Consider the following 14,745-nt stretch of genomic DNA (forward strand, 5'->3'; position numbering starts at 1 on the left):
TGCTAGCTATGCTAAATACCTGCTTCATTCAAAAGAAAACCTTGCGAAAGATTATTAAATAGGACCTTGGTTTGAGGGGGTTTACTTTATAAAAAGACTGCACAAGAAAAACCGGCTCGAAAGATCACAGAAAGGCCTGAGGCGAGCAAACAGTGCGATGTTGCACTGTCCACTCGCCTAGGCGAGTAAGCTTGCTCGCTGTGGTGAGTTGGAGGCGAGCAACACCCCCAATTTTGAGTTTTAGCTCGCCTAGCGAGCTACCTGCTCGTTGTGGCTAGTTGTGACAGTCCAGCACTTGTAAAAATGGTATTTTTGACCCAAAAACCTCAAAACCAAGTGTCTCTATGTATATTATGACTCTAGTGGTCATAGAAAACCTGTAAAACATTTGTATGGCAAGTATTTGCAAGCTTAGTAAGCATGGCATAAAAAGGGGTAACAAAACTCTATGCTTAAACCCTAGAATTCATGGTTTTCTTACACAAGTAATCACAGAATCCCAAGGGTGGAAAACTATCTAAGAACTCACCTAAACAAGATTCTTGTGACAGCTCCAAGTCCCAAGCTCAAACAAGCCAAAACCCTAACTTTTGATCCACTTGCTTCCTTTGCTCAAACCATTCAATCTTGTTGTTCTTTCTTGCAATCTAAGGCACCTTGATTCTTGCTTGCTCATCTCTATTCCAACTCAAAGCTTCCTTCACCAAAACCCTAATCTCTAGAAAAATCTCTTTGTGAGGAAGAGTAGTGACATCACCCAAAGCTTCTAAGCGTTTCTTGAGGAAGAAGAAGAAGAAGACCATGTTGCATGCTCCATCACCAACCTAAAGATCTTTGAGAGATCTATTGGATTTGAGAGGGAGAGGGGCGGTGGAGAAGAGAGGGAAAGAGAGACTTTCTTTTCCTCAAGCTTAGATAGAGAAACGGATAAGAATTGTGAGATATTTTTGAGCCAAAACATATAAATATCTCTTTTGCATGAAATTACCAAACTGCCCTTGTCTTAAGCGTGTTAAATCCAGCTCTGATACTTAATCCGTATTAAGCTAATATCACATAATAATTATTTCCGTCAAACTTTCTTTCCGTTACATTAATCCTCTGACACGATCGACTGGTAATATTCCGATACTGATAGGCAGGATATTATAGTATGAAAGAGCAATTGAGTACTCTAATGTGTGTTCAAGTGCACAAGACCATATAATTAAATTCTGACTTCGAAGTCAAGTTTTGGTTTTGATACATCAAGCTCCGAGCCTTAAGGAAAGCATTATGGTACTCAAGAGAAGCATTGGAAACATATGAAGACTTAGAAGATGATATGAAGAAAGGTCAACAAAAAGTCAAAGTTATTATTAGAAGATGTTTTGAAGACTCTGATGAGAACAAGTTGTAATGGAGTTAGACTCTGAAGGAAGTATGTTCTGAAGGACACGTCAGCAGTTTGGGTGACTTTGACTAGTTTTATCTTCTTCTGAAGGAACGTCACTTTCAAAGTTATGATAATACTGTTTGTCTTTTTCTGATCACGTGTAGCAACAAACAAGCAACTTCAATGGCAAATGGAATGTAACAAACTGTTCCCTAAGAAGCAATAGACACTTCTAGTACTATACAATAACATTATCCAACAGAGGCAATGTTTTGCGAACTGACTCAAAGCTCCTCAAGGATGCATTTTATGCGCTGGAACTCTTTAAACAATGACTCTCTAATTTCTCTCCTATATAAGAACCTGAACAATTTGAACAAAATTAAGGGACTATAAATATTTTATAAGCGCCAAAAATCTGTCAAATTCAAAAGTGCACAAACACTTAGATTTTTTTTACAAACTTAGTATCTTAGAATTTTTTAAGTGTCAGAAGTTTGTAGACCTTAAAGCTAGTTTGCCACTTTGTGAGTTCTAAAGTGTAAACACATACAAATTTATTTGTTAAACTTTGATTGTATAAGTCCTCTTGTGTGTGACAAGGAAGTCTCTGACTTATGTGTTGGAGCATTTGTAATCTTGTGTGATTATAGTGAAAAATCCCTTGGAAGTACAAGGGGACTAGACTAACCTCATATTGTAGGGTGAACCAGGATAATTTTCTTGTGTTATCTCTCTCTCTCTCTCTCTCTCTCTCTCTCTCTCTCTCTCCCTCTCTCTCTGATTATCTCTTTCTATGTTCTTATTCAGACACTTAAAAAAGATTTTTAGAAAAAGCCAACACAATTCAACCATTCTTCTTGTGTTTTTCTCACTTTCACACCCTGTCATAAAAGTATGTGATTTTTAATTTGTGAAAATTCTCACATTTGAGTATGTATTTGATGACTAAATTTGGCAAGTGCACCAAATTGTTTCAAGTAATAAAGTAGTAAGTAAAATCTTATGAAGAGGGACTGTCGTTTCAATTAGGGAACTAGCTTACCTTATTAAAATAGAAAGTAAAAAGAAAATTAATCAAATAAAAACAATTAAATTTGGGGGAGTTTGAAAGTTTGATTTGATTGTGCAAAACAGCTGAGTTTGATTGCAGAAAAGTAAATGGTTTGATTTCAAAATTTTAGCGGTTGTTAAGATTCTTCGAATCCCACTCTATTTCCTTGTTGCATTTAAAGACAAGCAATTATCAGTAATGACATAAAGGTTCTATTTAAGTGAAGAGTTTGTGGGGTTGTTACGTCCCTCCACCTATCAAATTCAACTTGCTTATCACAATAAGGTTATACGCATTCTACGGGCATATTGTGGTTAATCCTACGGGTATGTATGCCTACATAAGGTTGTTAGAGTGGTGATTTGTTCCGGTGCGTTTTTGCCTTTTTCTTCGTCTTTTTGAGTGCTTTATTCCTTGAAACTTTTATTGGGACTTGAGATATATAGAATTTCCTCAACTCGTAATGTCTTCTGAGTCTTATTGAATTTTCATTGATTCTCTTCTTAATTCTGTATGAGATATCTTGTTTTGCCGAAGTACATGATTTTTCAATGAATTACATCAAAATCATCTGAGAATCGCTTGGTTTATGGAAAACTAGAATTACACGACTTAATATGAAAACATTAAAAAAAATGTCTGTTAAACCATAGGCAATTCTTCTAAAACTTCTCTAATTTGGATCAAACAATAAATAAAATGACTGACAAAAAAATTGCTGAAAATAATGTAAGATGACATGTCATCACAACCCCAAACATAAACCGTTGCTTGTCCTCAAGTAACAAAAAGAAAGTGAATCTTAGATTTGGCATATTTTCTAGAGAAAACTTACCTTTCCGAAAAGGTTGCTCATATCATCATTTCCGAGCCTAACTAACTGATGACATCTCATATTACGTTATTTTTAGCATACTTTTCAGTCATTTTATGTTGGACCTACATATGATAACGTATGACAAAAATTACAACAATGAATTTTTTTTAACCAAGAAATTACAACAATGAATTCGTAACGAATAAACCGACTAAATGAAGAAAAAGAACAAAAGACTAATAATGTATATTCTCGGGAACTACATTTTGTCTAATAAAAAACGCTTTGAATTAAATTAAAATATAATATTTTAAATATAAAAAACTTGACAAACATAAGTGAGTGTATTTTGTATTTTTTATATTCAATTAAATTTGACTCGTTCGCTTTTATTTTCTTACCTTCTCATCTTGGAATTGAAATTCAATTCCTCTATCTATTTATGTAGGGGATGTATTGGATTAGGATTCTAAGGGATTTTAAAAGACTTTTTAATTATGAAAAAGTCTTGTGGTATTCAATCAAGACTCTTTGCAATTTAAAAAAAGTCTTGTGGTATTCAATCAAGATTCTTTGTCATTTTAAAAAAGTCTTGAGGTATTCAATCAAGACTTTTCATCACTTAAAAAAAGTCTCATGGTATTCAAAATCATTCAAATTTCAAAGGATTGTTTAATAAATTAGATTTTGATGGATTTTGTGAGATTGTCTAGTGAAATTTTAACAAAAAAAAGTCTTCCATGAAGACATAAGATTTCTTAGGATTGTTTTTCTTTAAAAGTTTTTAATATCTTTTTCTTATCCCTTCTTCCTTCTCTCTTCTCCCTTCCCCCTTCTCCCTTCCCTCTCTCCTCTCTTTTCTCTCTCTCTCTCTCTCTCCCAACTCTTCGTCTCTCTCTTCTCCCTTCTCTCTCTCTCTCTCTCTCTCTCCTCTCTTTTCTCCCCTCTCTCTCCCTTCTCTCTCTCTCTCTCTCTCTCTCTCTCTCTCTCTCTCCCCCTCCCCTCCCTCTCTATATATATCTCTCTCTTCTCCCTCTATCTCCTCTCTTTTCTCCCTCCTCTCTTCCCTCTCTCTATCTCTCATAAAAATAAAATAAAAAATAAGAGTATGTATTCAAAATATTATGATAGAGAGTGTGTTGTACTTATTTCTTTTAATGAGTCCTTAAAATTCATACAATCTTTTGAAATCTTATAAATCCATACAATCCTTTAAAATCCTTTAAAATCTTATGATGTAAATCCATTGAAATCCAAATTGAAAATCCTGATTGTCTTTTAAAATCATGAAAGTCATTAAAATCCTACAAAATCTTTTTAAATCTTTGAGACTTTTTTAAGCAAAAAATGTTCTTCAAAATCTTAATCCAATACACCCCCGTAAACTTTGATTATATAAATGCCTTTGAAATCCCTGACTGGATAGTTTAGTCAACAAATAGCAGCTAGTGGATTGCCGTTTCTCATATCCCGCAACCACTTTAATGCATAGAGGATAAGTATGTAGTGTGAAATAAAAAAAATTATTAGAAAATAGTATGGATTGAATATATTTTTTCATCTATACTAAATTACCAACTTTCGTTTTTCATCCCTACAAAAAAAGTTGCTCTTTTGGATGCATATAAATTTTCTTGAACAAAGTTATAGTTCATTTTGTTAAGTCAACATGTTTTTTTACTGAATTTTTTTTCATAAATGTTTAAACCATTATATAAAGCACCTTTGCAAAAAATAGTATCAAAATATCATTTCTAAGTCCACATTTTCACTACTTTTATCTTGAACTTTAGGTGTTAAAAAAAATTTATGTTTGATTTACCCCATTTTAAAAAATTATAATCTTTTGTGAAATAACATTTTTAAAATTTTGAATATAATTAATTAAATTTTTTTTTTTAGCAAAAAAGTGGAGCAAAGAACTGCTGCCACCCAATATATAAAACAAGCCAAAAGGAAACAAAGGGGAGGGGGGGACTAGGCCAAAACCCCCTCAAAAAGGAACAAATCTGAAGTTAGGCCAACCTAACTTATCTCTAACAAAGACAGCTTGCAAAGAAGCAGGAATTGTTTGAAATATTGTAAACTGGTTAACAGACAGACCTAAGTTAGCTAAACCATCCGCACATTGGTTCCCTTCTCTAAACACATGAGAAACGTAGTAATTCATAGATTGAAGTAATGTTTTGCAGTTCATCCATCTGTTTCTTAACCTGAAAGGCACTTGCATTTTTGAAGTCAAAGCCTGCACCACCATGGCCGAATCCAGTTCTAACCAAAGATTGCGCCAACCATTTTGATGAGCAGTCTCAATCGCTCTCATTGCGCCAGTAAGCTCAGCTTGGAATGCGTTGTCCACCACAAGCTTCTCAACAAAACACATGATCAAGTCAGAATTATGATTTCTGAAGATACCTCCACAAGAGGAGGAGGTGGAATTGAAACAACCATCAGTGTTGCATTTAATCCAAGGAATGGTAGGAGGTTGCCAAATTACTTCAATAATTTTGGGGGCCCTGGGGGGATGCAGATTGATATTGAACTTCTTGAGAAGGGCAAAGTCTGACATAGAAAGAGAGGTGGTCCTTGAATTGTTCCCTGCTAGAGAGACCTGTGCCAAGACCGAAGAAATAGAACTCTTCTAGTGTATTTTCTTGTTACTAAATCTCAATTGGTTTCTAGCAAACCAGATGGAATTTATGATATTTATAATTGCAGAATTCACAACCAGCTTGCTTTGTTGATTAGAGTACCTGTTACATAGCGACCAGATGTCTTCAATTGAGTTAAAGTGGAGCGGGATCTGCAGCAATCTAGACAGCCAGCACCAAAGGTTGCAAGAGTATAAACAATCAAAGAAAAGGTGAAAAGAGGTTTCTACATTTCTAGAACACAAGGAACACATTGAAGGCATGTTGAAGCCTCTATGAGACATATTATCATCAGTTGGAAGTTTGTCCATCATCAATCTCCACACCATAAGTGACTTGGCTGGAGGGACATCTCTGCTCCATACTTGACTGGTCCAGGGGAGTTTAGATGTGTGTTGTTTCTTAAACTTATATGCTTCAGCTAAAGTCAGTTCTCCATTGGGTGTATGCCTCCACATAAGGATGTCTGCAGTGTCAAAAACAGGCAGGGTGACTTGTGAAGTGAGATTCCTCAGGTTTGGGAAAAAATTGTGCAGATTATCATCAATGCTCCACTGAAAATCATGAATATAATTACAAACTTTGGTTGGGAGTTGGCTGATCAAAGGCTCACTAATCTGATACTCATAAGCTAAAGATTCCCCACACCATTGATCAGTCCAGAAATTCACATTCTTACCATTGCCAATCAGCCAAAAAGAGTTATCAATGATGGTATAATATTCAGCTTTTATACCATTCCAGATAGAAAATGTTATGTGATGAGAAATACAAGTAGATCCTTTAAAAACCCTATTTCTTAACAAGACTGCCCAGTGTTCCTCAGAGTTAAAGAGCTCAAGGCAAAGCTTCAAATTTGTTGCATTATTGAGAGTGATAAGAGATTTAATACCTAAGCCACCTTCTTCATAATTGTTGCAGACCTTCTTCCATGAAACAGTAACCATTTTCCTCTTGTTGATATCTCCACTCCAAATGAAATTTCTGATCCACCTTTCTAAATCCTTGAGCAGGGAAATGGGCCAGGAGTAGATTGACATTGTATGAAGTAGCATGCTATGAATTACTGATTTTACCATTTGAATCCTTCCAGCAATGGACAAGAGAGAAGCTTTCCATGTAGCAAGTTTATTTCTGACTTTATCGGCAATTGACTGAAAATGAAGCACCTTGGGTTTGCCTTTGAAAATTGGTGCACCCAGATAGGTAAAAGGGAGGGTGCCCGCATTAAAACCAATCACATTAATAATGTGGTCAATTCTAGATTGAGTAATACCACCAGCAAAGAAGAAAGATTTAGCAGCATTAATAACTTGGCCAGAACAGTTTGCATAGATAGTGAATAACTTTTTCAGGGCCAGCAAGTTAGAAACCTTCCCCTTGCAAAACACCATCAAATCATCAGCGTAAAAGCAATGAGAAGGAACCTTAGTTCCCCTAGAGCTTGAGATGAGATCCACCTCTCCGTCAGATACTAGCTTAGAAATGCCCCTACTCAAAGCTTCTTCTGCTAGACAAAATAGCAGAGGTGAGAGAGGGTCCCCTTGTCTCACCCCTCTCTTGCAAGAAAAGTAGCCCTGTTGCGTGCCATTAATTGATATAGAAATCATTGCTGATTTGAGAATAGTGTGTATCCAGTTGCAAAAAATATTGTTGAATCCAAAACCATGCAACACTTTTAACAAGAATTTCCAGTCCAATGTATCAAATGCTTTTGAGACATCTATCTTGAGAGCTAAGTTACCACCAAAACATTTTTTATCCAAAAGATTGATTGCTTCAGAAGTTAGAGCAATACAATCTTTTATGTTTCTGCCTCTATTGAACCCTCTCTGCTCTTTAGAGATTATATTTGGAAGGATTGCTGCAAGTCTATCCGCTATGATCTTTGAAATGATTTTGAATTTGAAATTTGCCAGAGCAATAGGTCTATATTGTTCAATGGTGTCTGCATGAGAGTGTTTAGGGATTAAGATGATGGAGTTTGAGTTAAAACCTGGAAGCAACCATCCAGTGGTAAAAAATTGGAGCACAACATTCACTACATCATGCTTAATCACTTCCCAATACTCTTGAAAGAATCCAGCACCAAAGCCATCAGGGCCAGGTGCTCCTTCCTTGTTCATATCAAATATAGCATGCTTGATTTCTTCTGAATTCGGAAGCTTAGTGAGTAAAGTATTGGTTTGAACATCAACAATCTCAGGGATAACTTCCTCCACAAGTGAGCTGTCCTGCAAAACAAGGTTAGTAGAAAACAGACATTTATAATAAGAGACAATGTGATCAGCAATCTGTGAATGATCAGTCAAAATTTCATCATTCTTTCTGATGGATGATATCATTTTGGTTCTATTTTTTATTTTAGAAATTCTATGGAAATATTTGGTATTTCTGTCACCATCAAGGTGCCAATGCACTCTAGCTTTTTCTTTCCAGAAGAGATTTTGTTTTCTAAGAGCTTCCTCTAACTGAACATGAGCATCTTTTTCCAGGTTGAGAAGAGAGTCTGAGTGGCCATTGGAGTTGATTAGGGATTGGATATGGTTCAGGTTGTTTTCAGCAGTGTTGACATATTTAATTAAATTTGAATTTAAGATGAACATATTTTAGGAACAAAAAAGTGCCAATTTTATTATAAGGATAAAAATGAAAGTTTGTGATTTTGTAGACATGATAAAACACATTAAATCCAATAATATATTGGGTAAAATACTTTTTTGGTTCTTATAAAATTACCAAGATTCATTATTTTTTCCTCATAAAAAGGTTATACTTTTTCGTTCATACAATGTTATCTTTTAAACAATTTTAGCCTATGGTTAGCAAAATTATGTTTATCCATCAAATTTTAAATTGACAAATTTATTTTGGCATGCATTTTTCGAACATTATGAGAAAATTGTCTATAGAAATCTAGACTTTTTTTTATTACTTGAGATTAATTGAATATGAATTTTTTAAATAACGACCTAGATCAGTATTTGCGATAATTTTCTTTGGAGAAAATATTTGTAGAATTCTAAACATACTATAAAACGTCATCAACAAATAAATTTTTCTCTAATAATCATGTTGGGACTAAAAAGTATGATTTTATGGATATGAAGAATAAAATTTTGTAGAGCGAATATTTTTATTAAACGTTAATACATACCATATTATAAAGTTAAATGGAAAAAGAAACATATATAAAAAAGTTTCAAGATATACTCTTAAGCCATAACATCAATATTTTGGCTCCTCCTCTGTTATCCTTTTCAGATTTTCTTGTACTTTTTTTATTTTTCTAGTCAATAAATATTGTGTTGCTTAATTTACTGTAATAAATGGTATTTAATTCGCCTCACTAATTTTTAATTTTTCTGTGAAGTAGCATTATCATTCCCCATCGAAAAGACGGAAACGTTTTTACTACGCTAACGGCGTGTAGATTATCAACGATATTTGATAGAAATTTTGCGTGTAAATTACAAACGATATTTCATATAATTTTTTTATATAAATTAAATTATATATATATAGATATTTGTGACTTTCAAATGTAACAAACTCAACAAATCATATTTCTATTTTTCAATGACAACAATAATATAAAAAATATAACAAAAATTCTTATCTTTTTAATAATAATAACAATATAATATTATTATAGAAAAAATTGTTTAAGGGTATATTTGGAATAAAAAAAAGTCAGCCCAAAATCTTCCAAATGAAGAAATTATTCTTCAAAAAAAATAAAGACTTCAATTTTCAATGCAATAAATGCACAAACTTTTATAAAACCTTACCACTTTTGGTGCTTAAAGAGTGCCCGGAGGCACTCGTTAAATTTTTCTTATTTTTAAATATAGAATTAAAAATAGGATAAAACTTAGGTACAATTCCTTATGTACTTTGCGTATGGTTCTTAACTAAATTCATCTTGATTTCCTTAGATCCATAATTTTCTCAAAGTTTGTTATATCCAAAAAAGATGTATTTTTAGTTAAGAACCATACAAAAAACACCTAGAGAATTGTACCTAAGTTTTGTCCTTAAAAATATTTGTGAATTTATTATTTATGGAGTTACTATATGTTTATACAACTTTTCAAGTATATAAATACATGTATGTTTGCACACCCACTATCACTATCAGAAAAAATCTCTTTCTTTCATCATGCAACCACACTCTCATGGTAATCATGGATTTCCTTTCGGCATCAATGGTTATTATGTCGGTGGAATCGCAGGGTTACAACAATCTCAACATCCACAACCTATTGAACTACAACAACCACAATATCATCAACCACAAAATCAACAACAGTGGCAGGGCCATGTTGTTCCCTTTTCCAATTCTCATGTCCAAGTTTCAAGCATCTTAAGTTATCCTACCTTTGATTCTCTATTTGAGAAACAAGTCAAGGAGACAAATCAGTTCATCAATAATCAGGTTAAAATTTATATGCATCATAATTTTTTATCAAGATAAATTATGAAAGAGAAAAAGACTAATAAAATAAAATAATATATTTTTATTCAACGAGTCTCATTCTCCCTGTGATAGAATCTTTGGGAGGATATCAATTCATACATCTTTTAGGACTACATTTAATTATTTTACTTTTTATTAAAACGTATTTTGCTCTGTCTATTCTACTGATTTTTTTGTTGTAACAGAATGATAAATTGAAACTGCTGCTACAACAACATCAAAGGGAGCTACAAGTGACAGCACAACAAATGATGATAATAAAGAAGGAAGAAATTGTAAAAGTTGCAAAGAAAACACAGGAGTTGGAAAATCTCGTAAGAAGAATTGAGGCTGAGAATAAAGAATTTGACAAAATACTTAAGGAAAGGGAAGCGACGATAATAACTTTGCATAACAAGTTGGAAGAGGAGAAGAAGAAACTAAGAATGTTTGTAGAAAATGATGCAAAATCATCTACCGGTGAAAGCGAAGAAGTAAGCCTTGAAAAGCATGTCAGACGTGGAAACAATATTATGTTTTGTCCCAAGTGTAACACAAAATCCTCAGGTGTCTTATTTATGCCATGTATGCATCTTTCTTCGTGCAAAACGTGTGAAGCTTTACTCGAAGCTTGTCCAATATGTGGAATGAAAAAGAAGGGTGTTATTGAGATTCAGAATTTGATTTTAGATTAATATTGTTCCTAAAAAATTTAAATTAATAACTTAGCTATGCTAAGACGGGGTATGAGAATGATTTATTTCTTTAGTTTCATGTTTTATATGATTTTGTATTGTTAGTTTAGTTTGGTCAATAAAATGTTGTTGCTTTATATCAATAATATAATATTTTTATTTTGGTTCAAAATCTATTTATTTAGGTATGAATTATAGGCTCAATTGCATGTGTTAATCTCTTATGTTTATTTTAGGTTTAAAGTTGGTCCCTTTTGTTTTAAAGGTTTCAAGTTGGTACCTTATATTTTAAAAATTTCAAGGTGGTCCGAAATATTACTCATTGAAATAAGTTAGTACTTTCGTCACTTGGCCGTTTAGAGATAAATGTTGAGAATAATGGTGCCGGATTTGAACTTATTTATAAAATCAGTTTTAAAATATTTTTTATTTTTTATTGTTTTATTAAAGTCAATATAATGTGGTGGAAGAGACAAATTTATTTAACTATGAGTAATGTTTTGGACCAACTTGAAACTTTTGAAACATAAGTGACCAACTTAAAACCTAAAATAAATATAAGGGACTAAACATGCAATTAAACCTAAACTATATTTAAAAAGTCCTTGTGAGCTTAGCTCAGTTGGTTGGACAATGCATAAAAATATGCAAGGTCTCGGGTTCAAACCCCGGCCACTACCAAAAAAACTATATTTAAAATATTAATGATACTTTTGTTTCAAGAAGATAATTAGTATTAATAGAAGAAGATTATACTTAGTGTTAAATATTTAAATATCTATACTATATATATATATATATATATATATATATATATATATATATATATATATATATAGGGTTTTGTTACAAGCCACCCTTTGGTGGTGTCTTTTAACAAGTCACACATTAAGGTGTGATTTTCACTTTTTAGTTATAACTTTGTTAAAAGACACCTTCATAAAAGTAAGTTGGTGTCTTTTCGCAAATGCTCATAGAGTAACTTGATAAAAGACACCTTCATAAAAGGCGACTTCTATCATAACCCATATATATATATATATATATATATATATATATATATATATATAAAGAAAACTATCCCTTTCAACAATTTTAGGCTGAATTTTTCCTTTCCAAAAATACCCTTAATTTTCAATACAAATAAGACATGTAACAAATAGATAAGAATAAATTTAAATATTAAAATAAATGTAACAAACACGGTATAAATATATGTCTATATTTTTTCCTTTATCATTTTTTTTTGACAAGTTTTTCCTTTATCATTTAAAAGTGTAACAAACTAGATGAGTATATTTATACTTACTTTTTCATTATCCCAATTATACCCTTAAACAACTTTTTCTATTATAAAGATTTTTGTTGGTGTCATTCAAAAAATAATTTAAATTATATTTTTTTTGTCATATTTTTTTGACAAGGCCAGAGCATAAGACATCAATTTTTTTTTTGTTATATTGTTCATGTCATTGAAATAGATAATCATAATTAATTAGGTCTATTATAATTTGAAAGCAACAAACATTAATATTTTTAGTTTTAATCAAAATCAAAATTTCATAACAAAAATAATGTTCATAATTTTCAAACGTTAGCGCAATAAAAGAGCAGAAAGACGGGCACGTGAGTGCCTATCTTTTCGCTAGTGAAGTATAAAATATTTTGACTCATTTATACATGATCTGTTAATGTCAATTTTATAACGTTTGACTTGACTCGCTTAAATCATGAAGCACTATCTTAAAGTATAGTACGTTTTATATTCAAGAAAACAAAAAAAAATTATCAAAAAAGAAAACAAAAGATTTATTCAATCATTTAATGAGTTGAGTCAAAATAATTCACTTCGTTTGCACGCTTAGACAAGACCACCTTTATTGGTGTAAATTTTTTATATAGTTTTTTAAAATAGTCTTGTTCGCATAACATAAAATCTCACAAATTTTTCTATATAATTTTTCAAACCAACCATTATATTGAAGGTTATATCAAATTAAACTTAGAGAGAGATAAAAAAAGGTTGTTGTGATATCAAATTGATCATTTTTAAATTAGGATCACAAAAAATTTAAACTGGGTTGTATGGTTACTAAAGTCTGAGAAATAAACTAAAGAGAGAAGCAAAATATAAAATAGAAGTGATTAAGGATTTGCGAAATAGGAGAAGATATTGTTCCAACTAGGCAATTTACGTTACTTATTTAAAACATAAAATAAACAAATAAAACAATAAAAATAAAGTAAGTGGGGGGAGTTTGTACAATTTAACCTGTTTGCTCAGAGTTTTGAATGTTGGAATATTTTATTATTTAGTTATATTCCGATATCATTATGTGAGCAAATATCGTAATAATAATTATATTAGCCATCTATCGGTTGTGAGCATTAATTGATTAGTGATCAAATTAAGTAATAAGACTATTAGATTTCTAATTAGATAATTAATTAAATATTTAATTAGTTGATATGAACTCAATATGAGTGGACGTCTGGATGACCCATTAACGGAATAATGTGAAACCCTAATGGTCATCCAATATAAAATAGGCTATGGTCCCAAACTCTCTCTTCACCCCATCTGAAGAGAACTTTAGGCATAACGGAAGAACCAAATCAATCACCACTAACTCTATTGTGAGTTTCAGATCATCTCCTTTTTTTGTTACCATTGTTGATGAGAGGGCTGCCATTAAAGCTTGATCCATGTATTCCTAATACCTTTAATTATTAATATCCTTGACAAAACAAACATGTTGTAGATCCGATCATAATCATGTTCAATGTTTGGTTGCTTCCGCTATTGATTCATAATGATTGAACATGTTTTGTGAAATATGTTTTTATTTAGACATAAATTTATAACATAGAAGTAACCTATTTTTGATTGCAAAATGTTAGTGGCGGTTAGGATTCTCCGAATCCCCTTCATTCATTTGTCGGATTTAAGTAATATAGTCAGATTATTCATGGATTGGTTAAATGATACCAATTTAACTGATGAGTTCGTGAGGTTTTATCCCCTCCAGCTATCGAGTTGCAACCATTACACCTAAGGTTCGACGCGCGTCAAGGGCATATGGTCGTCAATCCTAGAGGGAGAGTGAAACACCCTAACCTCAACTTGTATTTTCTAAATTAAAAATACAATTATTATTTAAAGGGAAAATTACATTGACCTCACTTGAGTTTTACTTAAACAACACAAACACCCCCTCTAGTTTTTAAAAAACACATAACTCCCCTTATTTTAACACTGTTCAACTTCTGTTAGATAAAGAAACAAAAAGGGTTATAGTTTATCATTTTTGTAGCTGTTTCTCCAAAAATATAGTGTTGAGTCATTCATTTTCTTAAGTACCGAAACCGGTAAAACTTGAATTTCATGGCTGATGCGATTCAAAAGGTACATAACAATGGATTGAATGTAATATCCCACTCGACGATTATTTGAATATTACCAGTCGAACGTGCCAGAGGATAATGATATGCAAAGTAAGTATGATGGAAATAATTATTATGTATTGTCAGCTAAATACGAGTTAAGTATCAATGTCGGAATAAACACGTTTTAGACGAAGGGCATTTTGGTACTTTCACGCTATTGAGTATTTAAGTGATTTTGGGCACAAAATCTTCATAATTCTTTGTTCTTTCTCTCTCTAGGTTTTTGAATTTGGGAATCGCTCTCCCT

The 14,745-nt window shown here is 32.2% G+C and overlaps 1 protein-coding gene across 1 annotated transcript; it reads left to right on the top strand.

Annotated features, from left to right (window-relative positions):
- The first annotated feature begins 10,044 nt into the window (after positions 1–10,044).
- On the top strand, positions 10,045–11,160 carry LOC146928786 (uncharacterized). The gene is made up of 2 exons (XM_085708189.1): positions 10,045–10,335; positions 10,563–11,160. The coding sequence occupies exons 1-2, from the start codon at positions 10,060–10,062 to the stop codon at positions 11,049–11,051; spliced, it is 765 nt and encodes a 254-aa protein (XP_085564315.1). The 5' UTR covers positions 10,045–10,059; the 3' UTR covers positions 11,052–11,160.
- Positions 11,161–14,745: the final 3,585 nt, after the last annotated feature.

Source organism: Medicago sativa, chromosome 4 (assembly GCF_051527215.1).
Source record: "Medicago sativa cultivar Bolivia chromosome 4, Bolivia_mono, whole genome shotgun sequence".
Lineage (NCBI taxonomy): Eukaryota > Viridiplantae > Streptophyta > Magnoliopsida > Fabales > Fabaceae > Medicago > Medicago sativa.